General features: G+C 44.9%; 1 protein-coding gene across 2 annotated transcripts; it reads right to left on the bottom strand.

Annotated features, from left to right (window-relative positions):
• Nucleotides 1-7,188: 7,188 nt before the first annotated feature.
• On the bottom strand, nt 7,189-27,070 carry LOC113423182 (C-type lectin domain family 2 member D-like). Of its 2 annotated transcripts, none has more exons than XM_026684467.2 (8): nt 26,809-27,070; nt 25,836-25,858; nt 24,248-24,327; nt 21,442-21,540; nt 19,392-19,496; nt 10,990-11,168; nt 9,645-9,748; nt 7,189-7,957 (listed from the first exon to the last, which is right to left on the bottom strand). In XM_026684467.2, exons 1-8 carry the CDS (start codon nt 26,998-27,000, stop codon nt 7,822-7,824), a joined length of 918 nt encoding a protein of 305 aa, XP_026540252.2. In that variant the 5' UTR covers nt 27,001-27,070; the 3' UTR covers nt 7,189-7,821. The 2 variants fall into 2 exon arrangements, with proteins under 2 accessions (XP_026540252.2, XP_087810473.1); XM_087954347.1 differs by having other exon boundaries at nt 21,442-21,537.
• Nucleotides 27,071-27,076: the final 6 nt, after the last annotated feature.

The following is a 27,076-nucleotide window of genomic DNA, read 5'->3' as shown; positions in this document are numbered from 1 at the left end:
TATTCCACCAAAGGCAACAGCCCCCCACCAAAAAAAAAACAGGCAGCCAGTGCAATCCTAGGTTGCATTAACAGAGGGATAAAATCAAGATCACGAGAGAAGTCATGGTACTGCTTTATAAAGCCTCAGTAAGATGACGCCTGAAATATTGCATCCAATTATTGGTCACCACATTATAAAAAAAAGAGTGCAGAGAACAACAAAAAGATGATTAAAATACACGAAGAATGGTTGCAGGAATTGGGTATGGCTAGTCTAGTGAAAAGAAGGACCAGGGCAGTGGTTGGTATTCTACTGGTTCGGCCCGGTTCTATCGAGCCGATAGCACCGATGAGACCGAAACGGCTCTCTCTGACAGTCTGCTATTGGGGCCACCCGCCCACTTGGGCTCCCGTACTATCCTTTATGTCCTGCTTCTGAAGCGCAACTGCTTTGCGTGGCACAGCAGACTGCCGCGCGGCAGCTGCTGAAGTGACAGGGAGAGTGCAGGATTGCAGGTGAGTCCAAACGCCTCTGCGCCTGTGCAAAGGGCGTCTTTGGCATGCACACGCATGCAAAGTGTGTGTGTGCACACGCAAAGTGTGCCCACCAAGCCACGGCCACCGAACCAGTGGTAATTTTTTTTGAAATGAGCCGCTGGACCGGGGGTGTGTGTGTGACATGATAGCGGTGTTCCAGTATTTGAGGGGCTGCCACAAAGAAGAGGGAGTCAAGCTATTCTCCAAAGCACCAGAAGGCAAGGCATGGAACCATGGATGGAAACGGATCGAGGAGAGAAGCAACCTAGAACTAAGGAGACATTTCCTGACAGTCAGAACAATACACCAGTGGAACGGTTTGCCTTCAGAAGTTTATTTTTATTTATTTTTATTTATTTGATTTGCCAATTGTTTACAAGATAATAAGTATAAGAGTATACATAGTTGTGAATACATGAAATGGGTACATATATGAAAAATAAAAGAATAAGAGAAACAATAGGACAGGGACGGTAGGCACGTTGGTGCGCTTATGCACACCCCCTACAGACCTCTTAGGAAAGGGGTGAGGTCAATAGTAGACAGTCTAAGGTTAAAGTTTTTGGGGTTTGGGAAGAAACTACAGAGTCAGGTAGAGTATTCCAGACATTGACCACTCTATTGCTGAAGTCGTATTTCCTGCAATCAAGTTTGGTGCGGTTTACTTTGAGTTTGTATCTATTGTGTGCTCTTGTGTTGTTATGGTTGAAGCTGAAGTATTCACTGACAGGTAGGACATTGCAATGTATGATTTTATATACCATGCTTAAGTCAGACCGAAGACGGCGTAATTCAAGGTTTTCTAGTTCTAGAATTTCAAGTCTGGTGGCATAAGGTATTCTACAACGAGTAGAGGAGTGGAGAACTCTTCTTGTGAAATATTTCTGGACTTTCTCAATTGTGCTAATATCAGATACGTAATGTGGATTCCAGACTGATGAACTGTATTCGAGTATTGGTCTAGCAAATGTTTTGTATGCTCTGGTTAGTAGTGTGATATTACCAGAGAAAAAGCTACGTAGGATTAGGTTAACAACTCTTAATGCCTTTTTGGCTATGTAGTTGCAGTGGGCTCTAGCACTTAGATCATTAGAGGTGAGTATTCCAAGGTCCTTTACAGAGCTTGGGTCATCAACAAGTTCTTGATTATTCAGCTTGTATTTTATTTTCTGATTTTCTTTGCCAATATGTAAGACAGAGCATTTATTTGTTGAGATTTGAAGTTGCCATTTGTTTGACCATTCTGATACATAGTCAAGATCTTTTTGTAGGGTAGCAGTATTGTCTGTGGTATTGAACAGCTTTACGTCATCAGCGAAGAGAACGCAATTACTCTTAATATGATCACAGAGGTCGTTTATGTAGAGTATGAAGAGAGTTGGTCCTAGAACACTGCCTTGGGGGACACCACTATTGACAGGTACTGGATTTGATAGGACGCTCCCGATTTTGACCATTTGTTGTCTGTTTGACAGGAATACTTCTATCCAGTTATTCAGTTGTCCAGAGATACCATAGGATTTTATTTTTAGGAGTAGTTTATCGTGTACCACTGAATCAAAGGCTTTACAGAAGTCTATGTAGATTGCGTCTATTGCTTTGCCCTGGTCGAGTTGTGTTGTCCATATGTTTTTGCAGTGTAAGAGTTGTAGATTACAGGATAGTTTTTTTCTGAAACCAAATTGTTTATTGGAGAGTAGGTTATTTGTCTCTAAGTGGAGGATGATGGATTGGTTAATAATTGATTCCATGACTTTACAGGTGACGCAGCATAAGGAGATTGGTCTGTAATTTTCAACTAGGCTTGGGTCTCCTTTTTGAAGATGGGGATGACTGTGGCTTGTGACCATAGGTTAGGCAAGGAGCTGGTTCTGAAAGATTTTTCAAAGATTATGCTTAGAGGTTTGGCTATGGCAGTGGATAGCTTTCTTAAGAAGTAGGCACATATTCCATCCGGTCCAATAGATAGAGATGGTTTTAGATTGCGTAGTGATTTTTCAACATTGTCTTCTGAGAAATCGATATGTATTAGATCATTATTGTTATCTGTGGTACGGCTAGGAAATACTGGGCATGATCCATTGCTGTTTACAAATACTGAGCCGAAGAATGTGTTAAAGATGTTGGCTTTAATGGTGTCGTCGTTGCAGTCTTTACCATCAGGTCCTAACAAGGGAGGATGGACCTTGAGTCTTTTAGTTGTTGTTTACAAAATTGTAAAAAGCACGGGTGGAATTGGTGCTTAGAAGGTGTTCCAACACTGGAGGCTTTCAAGAAGAGACTGGAGTGATATAAGGTCTCCTGCTTGATCAGGGGCTGGACTAAAAGACCTCCAAGGTCCCTTCCAACTCTGTTATTCTGTTCTGTTCTGCTAGTGAAAGTCTCTATTTGCTTCTTCTGTAGCTTAACAGACATTACACATTTAGCCGTTGTAATGTATAAGCCCGTGATGGCGAACCTATGGCATGCAGAGCCATTTGTTCCAGCACGCGAGCCACAGGCAAACTTACCTCACTGCGCATATGCGCATCTCACTGCTGATTTTTCGGCTGGTTTGAAGCCTTTTTTGGCCTCCCAGAGGCTTGAAAAAAGCCTCTGCAAGCTTTGCAGGATGAATAATAGGCCCGTTTCATCACTTCCTGTAATACCGGAAGTGGCTAAACAGGCCTCTGTAGAAGCCTTCCTCATGCCTTTGGGAGCCTGAAAATGACCCTCAAACTGGCTGAAAATCAGCTGTGAGGTGCAGTGCAGTTAAGGGAGTGGCGGGGAGGGATTGCGTGTGCATGCACAGGGGGTGGAGCACGCACATTGCCTTCTGGGTGCTGGCACACTGGCACACGAGCGCACAATTTTTGGCACAGGAGCCCAAAAAGGTTAGCCACCACTGCTATATGCCATGGTTTTTGTGTTAATATATGTGAAGCCCTCAGTAAATTACACAGTTCCACAATCCGTAGCTTAGCATGTGTAAACACCCCCTCTCATGTCAATGGCTAGGTTCATACATTAATCCCGGCTTAACATTTTGTAAGCTCAGGTACTTGTGGCCTTATTAAACAGAATATTACTAAACCAGAGGTGGTATTCAGCAGGTTCTGACCAGTTCTGGAGAACCAGTAGCGGAAATTTTGAATAGTTCGAAGAACCGGCAAATCCCACCTCTGACTGGCCCCACCCCCATCTATTCCCTGCCTCCCGAGTCCCAGCTGATTGGCTGGGTCTTTTTTGTTGCCCTGCACAGGAGAATGGAGCTGGAAAGCAGGTTAGTGGGGTGGGGAGGGAATGGGGATTTTGCAGTATCATTCCCCTAGAGTGGGGTGGGAATGGAGATTTTGCAGTATCCTTAACCCTAACCCTGCCATGCCCACCAAGCCATGCAATGCCCACCAAGTTCACAGAACCGGTACTAAAAAAAATTGAATCCCACCACTGTACTAAACTGATTAAAACGCACTTGGCTTGCTTTCCAGGATAGGTCATGAATCATGGTTTACAGACCAAAATGGCTGGATTCAGAAACCCCATTAACCCCAAATCAACCAAACTGTTGAGCAATCATACCTGGGCCGCAAAATCCATTATGTGGTCTTCTGAGAATTTGCAGTCAGGTAAAGGCAAAGGTGCAAATCTAATTCATCAAACAGTTCCTCTGGGCTTCCACAACTGTGCAATAAGATGAAGTATTCTAAAGATTTTCTAAAAGTTTCCGCTTGTTTGGATGACAGCCATTTCAAGATACCCCCTCTAAAAAGTCACAACTTTTTTAACCAGGGGAGAGGGTTGTTGGTGTTTTTGAGTGACCAAAGGGTGTTCCGTCTTCTATATTACAAAAAAATTAGCCCTAGCATGAAAACAATAAGGAGTTATTGTTTAGCAGTTCCAAAAAAACAAAATCCCATTTATTCTTTCCTGAATAGAGGTAATCCTCAAATTATGGCCATAATTGAGCTCAAAATTTCCATTGCTAAAGGAAACAGTTGTTAAGTGAGTTCTGCTCCATTTTACGATCTTTCTTTCCCACAGCTGTTAAGTGAATCAGTCCATTGGCTTTGCTTGTCAGAAGGTCATAAAAGTTGATCACATGACCCCAGGACACTGACATCGTCATAAATATGAACCGATTGCCAAGTACCCAAATTCTGGTCATATGACATGGGGATGCTGCATGGCCATTAAGTGTGAAAAACAGTCACTTTTTTTTACTGACATTGTTAACTTGGAACAATACTTAAATGAATGGTTATAAGTTGAGGACTGCCTAAAGATGTGCTAATATGGCTTTATCTTTTTAAAACCTAAAAAACAACAACAACCCAAACCCTTTATGCATTTAGCTAGCTTCTTTCCAAATCTTTCGTAACGAGTTTGGGTCATGGTTTTTCTACCAGGGATCGTTTTCCCTCAGAGACAATCTGGTATTTGTGTGTGTGTGTGTGTGTGTGTGTGTGTTTGTGTGTGTGTGCGCGCGGCGCATCAGTGTGTAATCTGTGGGCCTGAAGCAAAGGGGAGAGAAAGGTCAGAGCCAAACATAAGTAGGATACACTTATCCTAGGGGGAATTCTGGGAGTTGAAGTCCACACACCTTCAAGTCACCAAGGTTGAGTAATACCGGGTTAGACCAACATATTCGAAGGTGATCCATCTTCCCTTCTGCCTTGGTTTGACTCTCTTTCTCTTTTGTGAGCTAGTAGATCAGATACACTCACCTGACATCAGGGTGGGCTTAATTTTTTTTAGCAAAGTGTTCTCTGCCCGGTTGCTTGGTGGGTGTGGCCATGTTGACCATGGCCTAGTCGGCCTCCTGCACAGGGGTGGGATTCAAATTTTTAACAACTGGTTCTGTGGGCGTGGCTTAGGTGGTGGGCGTGGCTTGGTGGTCATGTGACTGGGTGCACATGGCTTGGTGGTCATGTTATTGGCTGGGTTTGGCCAATTCAATATCGCTCACATCGAGGCACGCATCTCCTCCCCTGGCCTCTCATGACTGTGGGGATGCTGCAGCAGTCGTAAGTGTGAAAAATGGTCATAAGTCACTTTTGTCAGTGCCATTGTAACTTTGAATGGTCACTCCACACAAGCAAAGTACCAGCAAAGAAGGGGGGGAAAAAACTCCATGAGAAGTATCTGAGATAGGAAGTCTAGTCCTGCCAAGAATGTAAAGAGGGTTAACGGAGAGGCAGTTTCTGTAAGCAACACCAGAATGTTTCCTTCCTGCCTTCCTTACAGGATTAGGCCAGTAATTTCTTCTAACAACCGGTTCTCCAAACTGCTTAGAATGTTAACAACCGGTTCTAGCGAATAGGTGTGAACTGGTAGAATCCCACCCCTGCTCCTGCACCACGGGGGGGGGGGGGGGCATTTTTCCCCTCCCCAGTCTCTGGAGGCTTTCCTTGAGCCTCCGGGAGGGTGAAAATGGCCCCCCGGGGCTCCAGAGGCTCTCTGGAAGCCAGAAATGGGCCCATTTCCAGCCTTCCCAAACTTCTGGGAGGCCCGTGCGCCCTGCACTTACCTGCATCTAAAACAGGCCACGTGGGGATTCCTAGGAGGGGAGGGGTCGATGGGGCCAGCCAGGAGTGGGATTTGGTGGTTCTCTGAACTGTGCAGAATCTTAGCTAGGGGCTCTCCCAAACCCCTGCTAATCCCCAGAAGCCCACCCCTGCCTGACATCCACACTCTGTCTGTGCCACATATTTTCCTATGCAATAAGGCCCACAGGCCATCCTAAATCTGGAATTGCTCCTTCCTGCTTAATGGGCAACCCATTCAGGCATAGATGCGTACCTACACGCCGAAGAAAGACTGAGGCAGACCCTTGGCAGAGCTGCCATGATCAGCTCTCTTCTCCTTGGCAGCGTTTGCGTGTTGAGCGGTCTTCTTGGGCATCCTTGTTTGCCAGAGTAACCGATACCCTCCTCCGTACTGCAACTATGCCCTCAATGCCTGAATATGAGACAGGAGCACCATCTGCCAGACTGGCTTAAGTTTCTAGGAAATGTTCCCTCTGCTAGACTCAAAGGGTACAGACTGAGAACACCCGCCTGGTGCTCCGTTACCAGTTGTCCGACATTGCGAAACTGTTGTTTGCTTCTGCTGCTGCATTCTTGCCATAGATCACATTGATTTCCCCCTGCCCAAGGGATATTGGTGTCGAAGTAATGGGTTGGCAGAAAGGATAAAGAGTTTCGGTTTCTACGTTCTGAACATAGAACAACTTCAGAACAAGAAGCAATGGATGGAAAGTTTCAGTCACCCCGATGTAAAAAAAGAGGTTGAGGCTCTAAAAAGGGTGCAGAGACGAGCAACAAAGACGATTAGGGGACTGGAAGTTGTGAATGCTCCAACACTGGAGGTTTGAAAAAGAGTCTGGGCAAACATTTGTCTGAAATGGTATAGGGTTTCCTGCCTGAGCAGGAGGTTGGATTAGATGACCTCCAAGGTCCCTTCCAATTCTGTTATTCTATGTTGGATGCTCCTTTGTGGAAAAGGGCAGAAATCTTCTCCCTGCACGGAGAAGCTTGAGTTGATTACATGATGATTTACAATTCTCTGTTGCTGAAACATGACGTTACTTCTGACGTTTGGGTTCCAAACCTGAAGCATCAGGACCATGAGATTTTACAATTAAGGGATTGCTTTGGTGGATATAAAGATTTTGAGCCTCTTGGTGGGATCACCCAATGTATTACATGCCATACAAACATACAGTAGTACTAGGGCTTGATAATCTAGTTCATACCACATGCAAAACTAACAGCTGCGTGTCCTACAATACACTGAATTACCATCTACCCTGACCCGTTTTAGCATAGTCTGGCCAAACAATTACTCAAAATGGACTAGAGTTCTAAGGTATCTAAGGTATTTCTTCTCCAAATCTGCATCGTTTTTAACTAAAGAGAAAAAAAAAAAATGAGGTAGCAGAGCACTCTCAATCCAGCTAGAGAGCAAATGTACCAAAACACACAGCATGAGTATAATCTTAAAATAGACTTCTAATTTACCTGGGAGTAAAATCCTCTTAAATTCAAGGGGTGTTTGTTCTCCCCCAAAAACCTATTTAGGATGGCAAGTATTGGGGTGGGGGGCAACCAACCTTAAAATGCGTTAAGATCTTGTCTTTGTTTTTTTCCCAGTCTAGCCAGTTTTTGAAGTTTTATATCCTGTGTAAAATAACGTTTATGTCCTGCACGGATGAAAAAGGCCACCCACAGAAATTTATCGTGCTGCATGCACACCCACACACACACAGAGTGAAGGGCTCCAACTCTCTCTTTTTCTTTCTCCAGGAGGAATTCTTTCGAGGTCATGTTGCCCTGCAGAGTTTGTGGTTCATTAACCCTTTCAGGCTGCACAGTCCTTTCTTCCAGACGGCACAATCGGCGCTGCTCGCTGCCCGGTTCTTCAAGTAAGCACAGCCTCCGTCTCCCTCCACTTCGAAGCTGCAAAGCAATAGAGAAAGTTCCTGGCATTTGTAATTTTCTTGCAAAAGGGTTTCCCTAAAGTTGCATTTCTTATCCAAAGGGCTTCAGAGAGGCAGGGGTAGACTTCAGAAGGTGGTATGCACCGGTTCGGGCAAACTGGGTGTTAATTTTACATCCGGTATGGCAAACCTGTAGTTCCGACGACCGGCTGGCCCCACCCTACGCTGCCCCTCCACTCCCAGGAGTCGCCACGTGGCCCGTTTTGGATCCCAGGTAAGGGCAGGGGGCGCATGGAGCCTGGGGAAGTGGAAAATGGGCCTCCCAGAGGCTTGTGGAGGGCGAAAATGGGCCCATTTCTGGCCGCCAGAGAGCCTCCAGAGCACAGGGAGGTTGAAAACAGGCCCTCTACAGCCCGTTTTTGCTCGAGAATGGTGCAGGAGGCCGACTAGGCCACATCCACCATGGCCATGCCCATCCAGCAACCGGGCAGAGAACGGTTGTTAAATTATTTGAAGCCCACCACTGTGAGGCACCGAGACACACTGGGAGAAGAATGCACTAACAAGAGCTGGCATTCTCAGAGTAGAGAATTGGCCCCAGTGTTCCCATTGTTAAGCGAAGCACTTCTTTAAGTAAATTTGCCTTGTTTTACGACCCTTCTTCCCACCGTTGTTAAGGGAATCACTGCAGTTGTTAAGTGAATCTGGTTTCCCCGTTGACTTTGCTTATAAGAAGGTGGCAAAAGTGGATCCTGTGAGTCCAGAATACTGCAAGCATCATAAACATGAGTCTGTTGCCAAAAGCGTCTGAATTTTGGACTTCAGAAAAAGTTCTTCAGAACTGAAAAAGCTTGTTGGATGAGAAGCAAAATGTTTTCAAGGGGCAAAAAAACAACAACCAAGAAAATCCAGTTGCCTATTGGAGAACCTTCATAGAGATTGAGTCAGTGAATAAATGGATGGATTAACAGAGAATCAGAGTTGGAAGGGACCTTGTAGGTCATCTAGTCCAATCCCCCCGTTGAAGCGGGAGACCCTACACTATGTCTGACAAATGGTAGTTCAATCTCTTCTTGAAAGGATGGATGGGTGGGTGGATGAGGCAAACACAGTTGGAACCAATCAAAATTTCTTTTTGTACCTTGGAAACTATTCATTTTCTCCCTCCCTCCAGTTTATATGCCGTTCCAGTCCAGAACCTCTGAGCTCTTTGTGATAGACCAGAGGCAGGTCTAAATAGTGATCCCCAACCCCCCCCCCTTTCCCTACCGGCTCGCCCCATCCCGGCCCATCAGCTGGCCCCCCCCACTGTTCATCAAAAAGTGCTGGTGAGCTCCCTTCCAGGTAGAAATGGCTTTCACCGGAAGCTCACCGAGCGGCGCCCCATCTTTTGATGAACGTGCTTCGAACTCTGCACAAGCCGCGCCACCTTTTTTTAGACTGCCCGGTGGCTTTCTACCGGAAGAAGCTTTTCATCAAAAAAAGGCGGCGCCAGCAGCCAGCGCCCGGTAGGAGTGTCCGTGGCCGGTACGCGACCGCCTGGGGACCCCTTTTTATAACATCTAACCTCACATGTTTATGCTTGCTGGTTACCATGATCTTTCCTCACCCGCAAACATCTGCCTAAAGAGCTATATTGTAATGATTTTTTTGGAGACTTCATTGAGGCGATGGGTTTTCAGTATCCAATGGTAGGAAGAACTTACATGTTTTTAAATAGAGTCCCATCTGGCCATTTCCATCTGTCTTCAGAACTTCTGTGGAGGCCAATCCAGTGGTTAAAGGGCTCTTTGACATTCATGGCGCCAATCTGTTTGTTTTTTTAATTAAAAAAGAAAAAGAAGAAATACTATACGTTTCAGAACATTTTGGAAATTGAGCTCTGCACTCCGCAGAAGGACATAAGTGCCTCTTCCATCATCACTCTTCATGCATATGCACGTACGTACACATAACAGAACAACAAAGTTGGAAGGGACCTTGTAGGTCATCTAGTCCAACCCCCCCCACCCAAGCAGAAGACCTTACACCATTTCTGACAAATGGCAATCCAATCTCTTCTTGAAAGTCTCAAGTGATGAAGATCCCACAAGTTCCAAAGGCAAAGCTGTTCCATTGGTTGATTGTTCTCACTGTCAGAAAGTTTATCCTTATTTCTAGCTTGAATCTCTCCTTGTTCAGTTTCCATCCATTATTCCTTGTCTGGCCTTCAGGTGCTTTGAAAGATAGCTTGGCCCCTTCCTCTCTGTGGCAGCCCCTCAAATATTGGAAGACCGGTATCATGTCTGCCCTGGTCCTTCTCTTCACTAGACTAGCCAAGCCCAGTTCCTGCAACCGTTCGTTGTATGTTTTAGTCTCCAGTCCCCTAATCATCCTGGTTGCTCTTCTCTGCACTTTTTCTAGAGTCTCAACATATTTTTATAGTGTGGTGACCAAAATTGGATGCAATACTCTAGGTGTAGTCTTATTAAGGCTTTATAGAGTGGTATTAGTACCTCACTTGATCTTGATTGTATCCCTCTGTTAATGCAATTTAGGATTGCATTAGCTTTTTTGGCTGCTGCTGCACACTGCTGGCTCATATTTAGCTGGCTGTCCACCAAGGCCCTAAGATACCTGTCACAGTTACTGCTATTAGCCTAATTTCTCCCAATCTATATGTATGTATATTTTTTCTTGCCTAAGTGTAAGACTTTACTTTTTTCTGTATTGAATTTCTTTTGGTTAGTGTCCAGTGTTCAAGTCTGTCAAGAATCATCTGGATTTTGAGCCTATAGGGTATTTTTGGCTATTCCTGTCAACGTTTTATCCAGAATAATAGAATTTTCTGCAGAAAATCCAGTATCCGGATTGCTTGAATTACACAATCTGCTTCTGGGGTACAGAGAATAAAGGCACATCTTTTCAACACTGGAAAGAGATTTAAATCCCTCAAGCATCCTGGAGATATAATGGCAAGTTCTTATTTCATAAAATGGCGAAAGAGTAGCCACTAGGAAGGCCTGCTTGAGCAAAACTGCAGGTATCAATTTTGACAGATTCTTCTCTTACCAGTTTCTCTAGATCCCCAAAAACAGCCAAGGTGGCCCCAAGGGAGAGACAACGGTTCTGACTAGCATTCCAGCTCTCTTGGGTTTCCAAAACATGATAGCAGTTCCCTTGGTTCATGTGCCAGCCCGTTGGGCAACAGGAAGCGGTGGCAGCAGCAGAAGGCAACTGAGGTTTAGCTTCTGAAAATACAAATTCACATGATTTAATAGATTATTGTCCTCTCAGCCCTCTATTTGGGAACAGAGGTGGGGAACTATGGCCTCTTTATCACTTGTGGACTTCAACTCCCAAAATTCCTGAGCCAGCATGGAACTCAACTCCCAGAATTCCTCAGCATGGCTGGCTCAGGAACTCTGGGAGTTGAAGTCCACAAGACATAAAAGGGCCATAGTTCCCCACCCCTGATTTAGAGGAATGTTTCTCAACTTAGTGAATTTCTACGGTAGGTGTAGGAACTTCAGCTCCCAGAATTCCACATTCAACATGGCCACTGAGGAGAATTCTGGGAGTTGGTCCCATACCTGGCTGCTAAGCCTTTAACAAGGTTGCTAAATTTGGGGAACACTGATTTAGAAACACGGGACATAAAGGAGATGGTAGAAAAAGCTGCTGTTGTTTTGATGCTCTCCCTCACCTCTCCCCTAGGATGTTGAGTTCAATTTTATTCTGATTTATCATCCTTCAAATGTGCTGGAGCATAATTCCTAATCATGATTGGTGCTACAAGACATAGGATCTTCCTGGGAATTATAAAAGGTCCAGACATCTGGAGAAAGATAATGCAATTGAAAATAAGTATGTGTTAATGGATTTTGATGTTGCCCTGATAACCATTAATATGCAACAAGTTAGAAAGATGTCCTATCCTATGACATCAAAGGATGCATTGTGATTGGTTGAAGTGATATTCTCCATTTGCTGTCTCAGCTGTCATTTAGCTTGTCTTCCCACCCACTTCAGACCATTTCCACCAGTGAGCATTCCATCTAGCCCAAGGGTCTTCAAACTTGGCAAGTTTAAGACTTGTGGACTTCAACTCCCAGAATTCCCGAACTAACATGACTGGAGGAGGAATTCTGGGAGTTGAAGTCCACAAGTCTTAAAGCTGTCAAGTTTGATAATCCCTGATCTAGCCTATAGCAGCTAGAAAGCATTTACTACTTTAATTAGTAATTACATTTAAATGTATTCAATATTAACTTAATGCTTTAACTGCATTAAAGCACAGTAAAATTCTAGTTGGAATATGTATTTATTTAATTAAATTTTGAGGCTGTTGAATGACTTGTAAATGTTTTTTAATTAAAACAAATACAAACCCTACACATGATTAGAAAAGGACAATTCTGAAAGCTCTGAAGTTTAAGAGCCACATGCAAGTAATCCTCAACTCACAACCACAAATGAACCCAAAATTTCTGTTGCTAAGCGAGACAATTGATAGGTGAGTTTTGTCCCATTTTATGACCTTTCTTGCCACAGTTGTTAAGCGAATCACTGCAGGTATTGAGTTGGTAACGGTTGTTAAGGGAATCTGGGTTCCCATTGACTTTGCTTCTCAGAAGTTTGCAGAAGGGGATCACATGGCCCCAGGACACTGCAACCGTCATAAATGTGAGTCAGTTGCCAAGCCTCTGAATTTTGGTCACGTGACCACGGGGAATGCTGCAATAGTCGTAAGTGTGAAAAATGGTCATAAGTCCCTTTTTCCAGTGCTGTTTTAACTTTGAACGGTCACTAAACAAACTCTTGTAAATCAAGGCCTGCATGCAATTTCATTTCATTTTATTGCCTCACTATTAAACATTTTTTTAAATTAAATTAAATTAAATTTAAAAACATTTGAACATGGTGATCTTTGGACATATATCAATACTCTTTACATTATTATAATAGCAAAATGTCATCAAACAATATAACAATATATATATATATATATATATATATATATATATATATATATATATATATATATATATATATATATATATATATATACATACATACATACATACATACATACATACATACATACATACTGTGTTTCTCCAACAATACGGCCTCCCCAATAGGAAGTCCCAGCATGTTTTATAGGCATGAAATGAAATTAAGCCCCTCCCCCCAAATTAAGGCCCATATTAAAACATGCGAAATGGGGGGGGGAATGGCGGGGGAGGGCTTGCCGTTAGGAAGTACTTTTGTTGCACACTGGCACCGGGCAGAGCGCGAAGAGCTTCGCCTGGGGCGCCCAGTGCAGCTGATAGGCAGGCCCTCCTGCCCGGTGGTGGAGATCTGGCCAAGGCAGCGAGCACCTCCCCGCCAGGCCCTCCGCTGGGCAGAGCTGGGAAAGCGAGCCGTGAGTGCACATCCGCCTGCCAAGTGAATGAGCCGGGCCAACCTGAGCTTGGCTTCCCAAGTCCCTCCAGCCCGACCCCGAAGGGGCCACCAGGAGAGGCTGCCTGAGGCAGCGATAGCACCCACTCATCCACAGACGGGCAGGCAAGGCAACAGCAGCGCTGCTTCCCTGGCTGGAGGGTCCGGCGGAGAGAGCCCAAAGCTGCCCATCCTTTCCATCCCTCACCCAGCCCGGTCCCGGTCCCCACACATCTCCAAACGTGCTGGCAGCTCCAAACACTGCAGCAGCACGGGCATCGGGCAGATGTGCTCACTCAGCGGGGCTCAACTGAGAGGAGGACGCAGCGTGGGCCGTCGCCTTGCCTCCCTGTCCACGGATGGGTGGGTGCTATCACTGCCTTGGGTGGCCTCTCCCGGTGGCCCCTTCGGGGTCGGGCTGGAGGGACTTGGGAAGGAAGCCAAGCTCGGGTTGGCCCGGCTCTTTCACTTGGCAGGCGGGCGCGCACCCGCGGCTCGCTTTCCCGGCTCTGCCTAGCCCTCCCGGCTCCGGCGCGGCCCTGGTGGGATGACCGGAGGGCCCAGCAGGGAGGCACTCGCTGCCTTGGCCAGAGCTCCATCACCGAGCAGGAGGGCCCGCCTGTCAGCTGCGCTGTGCGCCCCAAGTGAAGCTCTTCGTGCTCTGCCCGGCGCCAGGCAGGGATGGCTGGGCGCTTCTCCCGGGGTGGGCCTATCCTACGCTATGGCCCCGGGATATTCGCCTCCCCACGTGGGGTTGGGCTGCCCTCTCTGGCAGGGGAGGCTTTGTCGTACTGGTAGTAGGGCGTCGTTTTTAAAAGAATGGGCTTTGCCTTCAAACGATGCCCGGGAAGGCAGCGACAGGAGCGCCTGAAGCTGAGTGTCTCCGCCAGGCTCCAGTTGCAGGGAGGAGCCCTGGCCAGCCCCGCATGGCTGCACCAAATGCCGTGTGGCTGCGCCAAACGCCGCGGCAGCATGGGGAGAAGGGATAGCAACGGTGGCGGAAGGTCTCCTGATATGAAGTGCCCCACCAACGCCAAGCTGAACATCCAAGCCGTCGCTGCCTGCCCGCCCAAGGATGCAAGCGGGGGGAATTAAGTCACCCCTGAAAAGACGGCCTAGCCATTTTTGGGGGGCTCAAAAAAAATAAGACCCGGCCTTATTATATGAGAAACACGGTATATATGTGTGTGTATATATATACTGGCCACATACATTGGACAGACCAATAGAAGAATAAGTACCCGCCTGGATGAACACAAAAATGCAGTAAAAAAGCTGGAACACACTTCCTCACTTCCAACACATGAAAGCCACAAGTCATAGCATCAACTTCAATGGCACTAAAACCCTAGCCACAGAATTATCAGAGAAGCCATAGAGATTGAAAAAAGACCTGAAAGCATGAATAGAAGAGATGATTCCACCAGATTCCAATTATTTGGAAGCCTGCACTCACAAACAAAAAAATCTCCACACCACAAGCCAGGCAAACACCTGGGCACAAACAGATCCCCCCTGATACCTCCAGCTCAAACACACCCCAACCAGGCACCCAGATGAAACCTAGCTTCCTAATAAATGATAGCCATCCATTTACTCGGAGCCAAGCTGCACTAAAAGCCTCCAATACAGGAACACAATGTTGCCAGCCAATCAAGACAAAAAAAAGCCACAAAACAGACAGAAGATATTAGAAACACCAATCAAGCAGAACACAGCAAACTCCAAGACCAATAAACACAGACCAAGACTCCCAACCAATCAGGATGAAGAAAAAACCATTCTGGCACAGCAGTAGGCTAGCCCCAAATTTAAAACTGAAACCACTGTAAAAGCCTGACTCACAGACGAACACAATACAGAAGCCTGATGATGGCAGATGAGATTCTGCCGAAACGTTGCTACAACTTTAAAAGCACAACTATAATGACGTGGGAAAATACCCGAACAAAGCTGAATACCATACATACATACATACATACATACATACATACATACATACATACATACATACATCTATATACATCTTTACATTGTAAATCTTTATATTCATTTTAAATGAATTTTTAATAGTTTGCAAACAGAGAGAGACTACAAGTTTCCTTGCCTGGCCTTACTCGGCAAAATACAGGCAGTTCTCAACTTACAACAGTTCATTTAGCAACTGCTCAAAGTTAGAGCGGCACTGAAAAAAGTGACTTATGACCATTTCTCACACTTACAACCCTTTGCAGCCTCCCCATGGCCATGTGATCAAAATTCAGATGCTTGGCAACGAGGTCGTACTTATGACGGTTGCTGTGTCCCATGCGATCCCCTTTTGGGACCTTCTGATAAGCAAAGTCAAGGGGGCAGCCAGATTCACTTAACAGCTGTGTTACTCACTTAACAACCTCAGTGATTCACTTAACAATGGTGGCAAGAAAGGCTGTAAAATGGGGCAAAGCTCACTTAACAAATGTCTTACTTAACAACAGAAATTTTGGGCTCAATTGTGGTCGTAAGTCACATAGTTCCATCGGTTGTCAGGCTGACCACCCATTACACTAAACCAGAGGTCTTCAAACTTGACAGCTTTAAGACTTGTGGACTTCAACTCCCAGAATTCCTCCTCCAGTCATGTTAGCTCAGGAATTCTCGGAGTTGAAGTCCACAAGTCTTAAAGCTGCCAAGTTTGAAGACCCTTGTACTAAATGAAGGGTTTTTTTTTAAAAAAACAAAAAACTGCAATTGGTTGAACAGACCTAACATAGGGTTTGATTTACATTTGGTTGTAAGCAAGGACAACCACTGAGCAGTAAGAACGAAGAGGGGGAAATAGATTATTATCATAGCTCATTGCAAGGTCAGCCAGATGTTTAGACTGGATATGATGCCTATTGAGTCCTTCCCAAGGATATAGGCAGATAGGCAGATGTGGTTTGAAGGCATCTGAAGATATATTTCAGATATTCTGTCACTGTTCCAAGTAAAGCTGCGGAGATGTTGTCAGTGCTGATGATATTTGTTTGGGTTTCCACCAGTGGTGGGATTCAATTTTTTTTTTACTACTGGTCTGTGGGTGTGGCTTGATGGGCGTGGCAGCAAAATCCCCATTTCCTCCCCACCCCACTAACCTGCTTTGCAGCTCCGTTCTCCTGTGCAGGGCAACAAAAGAAGACCCAGCCGATCAGCTGGGACTCGGGAGGCAGAGAATAGATGGGGGCAGAGCCAGTCAGAGGTGGCATTTGCCGGTTCTCCAAACTACTCAAAATTTCCGCTACCGGTTCTCCAGAACCGGTCAGAACCTGCTGAATGCCACTTCTGGCTTCCACGCAATATTGGTACTATATATTTGCTTCCTTTTGCCACATTGTTGTTATTATTACAGAATTAAGGAAATATTTTTGCAGGTAGTTCTCTTCCGACTTACGACCACAGTTGAGCCCAAAATTTATGTTGAAGGGCAACATTTATGTTGAAGGGAAACATTTGTCGAGTGAATTTTGCCCCATGTTACGACCTTTCTCGCCACCGTTGTTACGTGAATCACTGCGGTTGATCAGTTAGTAAGTGAATCTGGCTTCCCCATTGACCTTGCTTGTCAGAAGGTCCCAAAAGGGGATCCGACCGTCGTAAGTATGAACCAGTTTGCCAAGCATCTGAATTTTATGGGAATGCTACAGAGGTTGCAACTATGGCAAACAGTCATGAGTCACTTTTTTCAGTGCCATTGTAACTTTGGACGGTCACTAAGTGAACTGTTGTAAGTCAAGGACTACCTGTATTTGAACACTTAACGTCGCCGTATATTTTGGAAGCGTGCAGCTATCCTTCCCCACAAATGATCTCATTACAGGGTGGGAAAAAAAGTATACACCGTCAGAGCAAAAAGAGAAATAACTTCTTCTATCAACTAAATAAATAAATTATTAAATAAATAAATAAATTATTGTGTCAAGTTAAGATCCTGGGAAGCTAGGAAGAGTAATGAAAAGTGAGTATTTGGGGCTCGATTTTACAAAAATAAAAAATAATAAAAATCAGTTGCTGCAAATTTTCATTTGTGATTCAAGTGGATTTTAAGACTTCCTCCTTAAGTAGTGTAATTCTGGGCAGTTTTATTTGGAGACAGACAGCGTCTTAGCCTCCCTTTCATGAACCTTAGTTTGACACAGATGTCTGATAAGGAGGGAGGCCAGATAAACAGCTGCTGGAGTCCAGCAATCTTCCTGGACCAGAATCATTCAAGTCATCTCACATTCGTTCCCTCCCAGTTACAAAAATATTTATTTAAACGAGGATTTGCCTCACTTTGATATTCTCCAAACTCTGTGCAAAATTGACAGATTCCAAAATAAAATGGTTGCTTGCATTCCAACCATGGTCTGTTGGGCTTTCTGGGTGAGATTTCCACCGAATGACAATGCAGGAAAAGCAATGAACAGTCCCCTGCACTAAGCCACTGTCTGCTTGCATTATGAGCCAGAGTTGCTATTCAGCAGGTTCTGACCGGTTCTGGAGAACCAGTAGCGTAAATTTTGAGTAGTTTGGAGAACCAGCAAATGCCACCTCTGACTGGCCCTGCTCACATCTATTTTCTGCCTCCCGAGTCCCAGCTGATCGGCTGGGTCTTTGTTGCCCTGCACAGGAGAACGGATCTGGAAAGCAGGTTAGTGGGCTGGGGAGGGAATGGGGATTTTACAGTATTCTTCCCCTGCCACGGCCACCAAGCCACACCACGCCCACCAAGCCATGCCCACAGAACCGGTAGTAAAATATTTTGAACCCCACCACTGATTATGAGGGATGTTCTCCGGAGTAAGAAAGAGAAGCAAAGGAATAACCAACATTTTCATAAATTAACCTCTCCAATGTGTATATTGCAAAGTAAACCACCATGCCTGTTATGTGGGAAGTTATTCTAAACATTTTGGGAAGCAAAACTGCAATCAATTACATAAGATACAGGGAGTCCTCGACCTAACGGAGACCAAAATTTCTGTCGCTTAAGTGAGACAATTAAGTGAGATTTGCCCCGTTTTACAACCTTTCTCACAACAGTTTCTAAGTGAATCACCGCAGTTGGGGGGTTAGTAACATTGATGGTGCATACAATATTACAGATAATCCTCAATTAGGACCACAATTGAACCCCAAATTTCCATTGTTAAACCAGACAGTTGTTAGGTGAGTTTTGCCCCATTTTATGACCTTTCCCGCCACAGTTGTTAACTGAGTCACTGCAGTTGTTAAGTTAGTAATATGTTTAGTAAGTGAATCTGGCTTCCCCGTTGTTAGACGGTTACAAAAGGGGATTTGCATGACTCCGAGATGCAGCAGTTGCCATAAATATGAGTCAATCGCCAAGTATCTGGATTTTAATCACAAAAATTACCATGGGGAATGCTGCAATAGTCGTAAGTGTGAAAAACGATCATAAGCCACTTTTTCCAGTGCCCCCGTAGAATCCATAGGGCCGTGATGGCGAACCTGTGGCACGTGTGCCACAGAGCCATTTGTGCGGGCACGCGAACCCCAGCCAAACTTACCTGCACCGCGTATGCGCACAGGCCCATTTTGCAGCCTTCTGAGGCCGCAGAGGCTTCTTTGGAGCCTCCGGGAAGGTGAAAACGGCCTCAAATGGGCCGAAAATCAGCTGGGAGGCGCATACATGCACAGTGCAGGTAAGGGGATGGGGCAGGGGTGTTGCTTGTGCATGCGCAGGGCAGGGGGCAGGTCGCATTGCATTGTGAGTGCGGGCGCACGCACGCTTTCGGCACGCCCTAACAAAAAGTTTCCTCATCGCTGCCGTAGGGCCTGAACCGAAGACATGGCTGCCTTGAACGCCGGGCCTTCTCCTCCTCACACTGATCCCGAGTCCTTTTGTTAAGGTGGGTGATCCAGGACTGGGATATTTTCTGTCTCAAAGGTCCTCGACTTACAATCGCTAAATGAATGGCTGTAAGCTGAGGACCAGCTGTAGTAAGCTATTCTAAAAAAGGATGAAACTTGGATCGATCGATAGGGAACGCGAGTGGGTCACTCACTTGTAAAAACGAAGATGGTGGTTACCAAGCCCGCAATCTGAATGACAAATAGTATGAGGATAATCCAGGTAATTGAGTTTTTGACCCTTACGTTGGGTTGGGTGCCTATAAAGGAAAAGATCATATGTCATTATAATTTATTTTTATTGCATTTCCCACAAAGCTTAGAAATAGTTCATTGGATCCTGTATTATCTTGGCAACGGATAACACCCAGTTTCATGGCCTCTCAAAGCACCCATGATTGCAATTAAACATAGGTGTGATCAGAAAGGGGTGCCAGTTTTTTTCTTCCTCCCCCTCCCTTTCTCTCAACTGTACTTAACATCCTGTTGAATAAACAGTTCTCAGCAGCTCAAACATTTGTGTCCCCCGCTTGATTAATCCAAGCTGAGTTGGTTTCATAACTACGTTCTTCAAGATGAGCTTTGGAATGGTATCTCTAATTATTTCAGTAGCTCGTCCTTGAGGTCCAGACCACAAACTATAACTTCAAAGAGGCAGATAAGTAAACAGAAGCTTCTGAATTACGGGGGAGCTTGCTGTGCTCCAGAGGGGGCTAAAGGAAGTCTCTCAACGTGTCTCGCCAGGGCCCGGCTATCTGTGGCTGCCCGGAGGTAATGGTGAGCATCATCTGGAAGGCAATGGGGAACCTGCTTGTAAAAGGTGCCTCAGTCACCTGAGTGATATGACGCACCCTGTCGTCATCATCATCTTCTTTTAACGACCCCATAATCCTTTGCGGGGTGGAATCTGGGCAACTGAATGGAGCTGAGTGTTTAATGGCCGGAGGCCTTTCCTGTCGCCAGTGTGGAGCTTTGTTCAGCAGATCTATTCTCATTGTGCCCAGAGAGAGAAACATCTGCCTCTACCTAAGATCGAACACACAGCTCCCTGATTGTGAGGCAAGAGCTCCTTCTCTAGCCCACTGCACCGCTTGATGTGACACATGCTGTGCTCGTAAAATACAGTATTATGCGTCTTTGGAGATTCGCAATCCTCCAGGTCATGGTTGCCCCAAAGATGCTTTTGCTAAAAAGCAACTGGACTTTCTTGGCGGGGGGGAGGGGGTTTGTTTGTTTGTTTGAAAACATTTCACTTCCCATCCCAGAAGCTTCTTCAGTTCTAACTGACTGGTGGGAAATGGAAGGATTTATATTCTTTGCAGTCAGTCCTCTGGCTCTTAGTTCTCTGAGAGTCACTGAGGCCACTTGGGGGTTTAACTGTATCCTCAGAATCATCTGAATCAGAGTGTGCAAATGAGTGCGAAGTCGCTGAAAGGACGCAGTGCCACACCTGTTTCTACTTCTGATTTGGCCTAGATTAGTTCCTGGAGATCCTTTCAAGCTATACAAGTTTATTGGATGACAAGCAAACAAGGAAGAATATATTAGGTATAAAAAAGAGCATCTGTGAGCACCCAGGTGTGACCACGTGGAACTAGAATATATACAATAAGGGCAAATAGAGTACCACAAGGATCCCAGCACCGGACCATGACATGCCAGAAACCAGGCCATGCAAACAAGTGAAGCCCCATACATGGGATACAGGCAACATACAAAACCACACTCCCTTCAGTCCGCGGAAAAACCACAGAACTAGTCCTTGGTGCCCAAAAGGGTGGGGGGCCCCTGGAGTATAACGTTTCTCGATCTCAGTAGCTTCAAGATATGTGGACTTCAACTCCCAGAATTCCCCAGCCAGGATAGCTGGCTGGGGAATTCTGGGAGTTGAAGTCCACACATCTTCAACTTTTTGAGGTAGAACTCTAGCACCTTGGAGAGCTCTGGAACCATGGAGAACTCCAGCTCAGAAAGTGTGGAATTTGGTGCTCAGTGGAGTCATTAAATCCATCAGCAGTTGCTCCATCAATCATTCTGGGAACACACAGATTGTCTAAGCATGTATTCAGAAGAAAAACTCTTAGTTCAGGACCATCTTGCCTCTTGGCTGATTATTTCAGCAGTCTAGAAGCTTCTGGGATCCAAACAGAGAAATTGTCTCCCTGCAATTCAGAGGAATATCCCATAATGTCAAGTGCCTTATACCTGCTTCCTTCTTTTCTTCCGAGATGAAGTCCACACACTGCTCAATAGCTGCATGCTTATTACCCTTGTTGTCATCTTCATTCCCATCAGTTGCGCCTCCTTGGAAAAATAAACCACAGTTAGATACCTACTTTTCCTGAGGCAACAGCAAACTTCTTTCCTTTTGACCAGGGGTATCAAACTCAATTTCATTGAGGGCCGCATCAGGGCTGTGGTTGACCTTTGGGGAGCAGCTGGGCATGGCCAACTGGGTGGGCATTCTCCCCAAACTGCTGGCATGTTTCCTCTTTGCACTGGGTAGACCAGGCTGAAGCCTCGCTGGGCCGATGTTTCCTCTTTGCATTGGATAGACTGGGCCAAAGAGACATGGGCCTGCCCCTTACATTTTATAGGACGGCCCTGTGGGTGTTGTGGCTCCAAGTCCTGAGCCTGCATTCTTAGAGGAAGAGGATTCGGAAGATGAGGAGGAGGAGGAATTGGGAATGCCTTCCTCCCCAGGACCTTCCTCTTCGGCAATGCCTTCCTCCCTGATTGTGCCTCAGGTGTCGGCAGATAACTGAGAGGGAGAAGGAGGAGGGCATATTGGAGCAGCCTTTGACAGAGAATCAAGCAGACGAATGCTGGCTTGATGCGAGGCAGCGTCGCAGGCAAAAGTGTGGGCTGCAGCGCAGGAGGCATGGACGAATGAGAGAGTGAGCTGAATTAGTGACACGCCCCACAGGGAATAAAAGTGGGTGTGTTTGCTCTGGGAACTTCGTACGGGACAACGTGTGACTTATTCAGAGGAGCTTCGGTGTATTCTGTGTTGTGACAGCTTGTGTGATTTATATTCCTGTTTTCTTGTCGGACTTGGCAGACAGTGTGTGTGAGACTGCCAAGAACATTATCGGCTCAAGGAATTAACTCTATAATTACTGGATTTGCTTGCCTGTTTGTATTCAGTTGGAGTTTGGACTTCTCACCTCCTTTGTAAAGGTGAGATATAACATTTGGTAGAGGTGGGATTCTACCAGTTCGGACTGGTTCGGGCAAACCGGATGTTAAATTTGCACCTGGTTCCCCGAACCGGTATTTGAACCAACCAGCTGGCCCTGCCCACCCCTCCCCTCCCAGGCATCTCCATGTGGCCCATTTTTGAAGCAGGTCAGTGCAGGGTCTGTGCGGAGGCTCTGGGAGGGGGAAAATCAGCCCTCCTGGAAGTTCCAGGAGGCCACGCCCACCATGGCCACGCCTCCACAGCAACTGGGCAGCGAATCGGTTGCTGGGATTTTTGAACCCCACCCCTGCCCCTGGACCAGATCCAACCACTTCGCAGGCCAGAAGTTTGACACCCCTGCTCTTGACTCTTGCAAATTCCATCGCAGCGCCATAGGTAAGCAGGGAGAGATTAATTGGGAGATAGGAAAATCCTACTTGCAGACAGTCCTCAACTCACGACAATTCATTTAGTGACCATTTGAAGTTATAACAGCACTGAAAAAGTGATTTCTGACTGTTTTTCACACTTATGACCATTGCGGCATCGCCATAGTCACATGATCAAAATTCGGATGCTTGACAACGGACTCATGTTTATGATGGTTGAAGTATTCCGTGTGTGTGTGTGTGTCATGTGTTCCCCTTTTGCGACCTTCAGACAAGCAAAGGCAATGGAGAAGCCAGATTCACTTAATAACCGTGTTGCTAACTTGACAACCGCAGTTATTCACTTAACGGTAGCAAGGAAGCGGGGGGGGGGGGAAATGGGGAAAAACTCACTTCACAACTGTCTCCCTTAGCAATAGAAATGTTGGGCTTAATTGTGGTCATAAATCGAAGACTACCTATATGGATCTGGAACTAAGTATCTGGAACTAAGTCCAATTGAACCTAAATGTTGAGGAAGTGGACAAAGCAAGCCTGGCAAAGACACTTTTTGAAGGAAGTAGAGACAGGGACTCACTTTGGACATTTCTTTTGTGAACCCAAAATTGTTGGGGGCAATAGGCTGACTCTGTAAACAGCTTAGAGAGGGCTGTAAAGCCCTGTGAAGTGGTATATAAGTCTAAGGGCTATTGTTATTAGTCCTATTTAAAAAAAACAAAAAACTAGGGCCCTTTGAAACCCTGAGAATCAGAAATCTTGTGTGAAAAATCGTTTTTTGAATGTGAAATCATCCAGTTTCCTGTCTCATTACAAGATTTGATCTGGGCTTCCTTCTATTTCTTTAGCGGGCCAGTCAAGCAAACAGTCTGTCAGTCTCCAAGAATCCTTCTTCTGCTTGTCTTTCCGGCTGCCATAGAAACCGGGGGAGGGAAGAATAATTGGGCTTCATGGGGAGGGGGGAAGGATGCTGGAGATTTTAAGTTGGTGAAATGTAAAAATTGGGATGTTTTCTTGACTATTCCTACTTGCTTACTGAGCAGATGGAGCCCCTTATCTGCCTAAGCCAAGGTCAACCGTCTTGGAACACCAGATGTGTGAGACACCACCTGAAGATGCCTCACATGACATTATACACACCTCAGATTGGATGGTCAGTTTGAACTCTTGCGGGTGGGAACATGGGATAATTTTCTGTATGTGATTTTCGCACCTATTGCCTCAGATCTTGTATTCTTCTGATGCTACCACTTCAATTTTCAGTAAAAGGCCTTTTCTCTATAAACAATGGAGTCTAAGGTTTTCTTCCTTGGATTTTGAATGGAGCCTCACCTGACATAGTCATTACACACAGCTAGTCCTCGATTTACGACTCTTTGTTTAGTGGCCGTTCAAAATTACAGTGGCACCCCAAAAAGTGACTTACAACATTTTTCACCCTTACCTTTTTCTATGAAGTCTGCTGGGTTTATGTTTGAAAATTCTACAATGGTTGGCTGGGATTTTGGAAAACTCTCTTTCCCCCTAAGGAGAGAGGAAATTCACGATATAAAGGATATGCAATTGAAGAAGATCAAAACATTTGCCTTTTCCTACCATACTGTAAACTGGAATATAATGTGATTCTTCAACTAAACTATTCACAAAAGGTAGCAGTAGAAACACAGGTAATCCTTGACTTACCACAGTTTACTTAGTGGCCATTGAAACTTACGACAGTACTGAAAAAAATGACTTACGACCATTTTACACACTTACGACCTTTGTAGCATCCCCAATTGTCGAATTCAGCCGCTTGGCAACTGGTTCACACTTGTGACTGTTGCTGTGTCCCAAGGTCATACGATCCCCTTTTGCAACCTTCTGACAAGCGAAATCAATGGGGAAGCCAGATTCACTTAACAACCAGGTTACTAACTTTTCAACTGCAGTGATTTGCTGAACAACGGTGGCAAGAAAAATTGTAAAATGGGGGCAAAGCTCACTTAACAAATGTGTCACTTAGAAACAGAAGTTGGGTTCAATAGTGGTCATAAGACGAGACTACCTGTATTATCTAAAATAGCTTGTCAATAACATGGCAATCAGGTGCTACAAGTAAATAATCTCTATATTAATACAGTAGCATCAATAAAAAAAATTTTAAAGTATCAAAATGGCTTTCTTGGTTGAGTTTAGGTCCTAATTATTCAGACTTCAGTGTCCCAAAGATGCTTTTTCAGGAGGCAAACGGACTTGTTTTTTTTTTCCTTTTGAAGACATTTTGCTTCTCATCCAAGAAGCTTCTTCGGTTCCGATAGGATAGTGGGGAGTGGAAGGATTTATACTCCTTTCAGACAGCTGGACATTTGCATCCTTTTAGAGTAGACGTCACCAAACTGCAACTTTAAGACTTGTGGACTTCAACTCCCAGAATTCTCCAGCCAGCATAGCTGGAAGAATATAAATCCTTCCATTCCCCACTGTCCTGTCAGAGCTGAAGAAGCTTCTTGGATGAGAAGCAAAACGTCTTCAAAAGGAAAAAGACAAGTAAGTCCAGTTGCCTCTTGAAAAAGCACCTTTGGGACAACCATGAACTGGATGTCCTGGATGAGAATCCCTACAGACTTTCAGACATCCAATTCATACTGTTTCCTTGGTAACAACACAGAAGTGAATTGATTACCACTCTTCATCCTAAGAACGTTTCCCCCCCCCCCCATCAACTCCCCAAATTAATTAAGACTTCTCATCCGGGTACCAAGCAGATCTGACTCTGTCTGGCTTCCCAGGTCAGAAGCAGTTGGCCAAGAAATGTCCCAGGCTGGGAACTCTTAGCTCTAGAGATGGAAAGTGACACCATATATGGGGCAGGCTGGTTTTGCTGGACCTGGGATGAGCTAAGATCTTCTAGGAGCTGCCATTGGATCATGGAATCAGTGAGATACATCCAATTGCCGCAGGTCTAGATTTGAAAGTGTCAAAGCGTGAAGCGAGATGGGTAGCACACAAGTCAAACAAATATATTGGTGCTTCAGCAGGAAAACACTTACCCATTCAAGACATTTCCAGTAGCCTAGACAAAAAAAGAAGGAGGTAAAGTATTATGGGATGCCTTGAATTTTACCTATGCAACAAGTCCAATAAGAGATGGTTTTCACCATATTAATAGATGTATCAGCCACTTTGGTCTAGTGGCTAAGGCATCAGGGCAAGTCCTACTTTAAGCATGAAAAACCAGTTGGGTGAGTTTAAACCACTCATTTTTCTCTCAGCCCAACCCTCTTCACAGAGGTGTTGTTGTGGAGAAAATAGAAGAAATAGTAGGTATGTTCACCGCCTTGAGTTACTTATAAAATTAATAAAGGTTGGCTAGAAATGAAAAATAAAATATATAATAATTTAGCTTTTTGAATCCTGGTCTTTGGATACAGCATGATATGATACTGTACCATATTATATATTATGTTGTTACATTGATTTTATGTATTGTATTGTATTATTGTGTTGTGTTGTATTATAGTGATATTTGAGGGGAAGAAGAACTTCAGTGCAAACACAAAAAAATTAAAACTCCCTTATCCCCCAGGCTAATTTTAAGTCAAATATTTCTGCAGTTACTGTGGCCTGGATGATACTTCATTTGATCTTTTGACAATTTAATATCCATGTTTCATATTTTTCAGTCTGAGGTGAGGGTGATATATACCAGTGGGGGAGAAAAACAAATCACAATTATCACGATGGGTGCATGTCGTATTTTTGCTGAAGCCAATATGTTTAATCAGAGTCAATTTGTTATGACAAATAATACACAAAACAAGTGAAAGTGAACTGATTCATGGCTAGATTACTCTAATGAATGTCAGGAGCTGCCCTTGGAGACTGACTGGAGGCTGGTGCAGATGATGGTTTTTTTTAATTAATCGGCAAAAGGTTTCAAGAGGGAAGATTTTATCCCAGGAGTTTTAGGGGCTGGCTCCCTATCGTCTTAATACAGTGTTTTGGAGGATTACATTGGCTTACCTGATTTTCTGGTTGATTCCTGGAAATGACAGTGTGCCCCGCATGATCCCAGGATTTTCTGCAGAGTGAACAAAGGGGAATTTGATCCTCCAAACAGAAAAGACTTAAGTCTTCTTTATGTATCATGCACACATCTTGAATTGCACGCCAATTTGTTTCCTCTACAGTTGCCTGTCTGATAGCTTCTTTCATTTTCCCCAGAAGTTCTGTGGAACAAACTTCCTGTTTGTTTTTCAATGAATCTCCTTTACAACTTGAACAAATCACT

Source organism: Notechis scutatus, chromosome 2 (genome assembly GCF_049901735.1).
Source record: "Notechis scutatus isolate UNSWTSFEM ecotype Mainland chromosome 2, rNotScu1.2, whole genome shotgun sequence".
NCBI lineage: Eukaryota > Metazoa > Chordata > Lepidosauria > Squamata > Elapidae > Notechis > Notechis scutatus.
Note: the sequence above shows the minus strand (reverse complement) of the source record. Positions and strands in the feature narration are given on the sequence as shown.

Excerpts from the sequence above, each read along its gene's own strand:
- LOC113423182 (XM_026684467.2), bottom strand. The coding sequence starts at position 27,000 with ATGAAAGAAGCTATCAGACAGGCAACTGTAGAGGAAACAAATTGGCGT. Across the intron at positions 19,497-21,441 it reads GGAAGAAAAGAAGGAAGCAG|GCACCCAACCCAACGTAAGG; the intron begins GTATAAGGCACT and ends TTTCCTTTATAG. Across the intron at positions 9,749-10,989 it reads TTGGGGATCTAGAGAAACTG|ATTGGCGCCATGAATGTCAA; the intron begins GTAAGAGAAGAA and ends AAAAACAAACAG.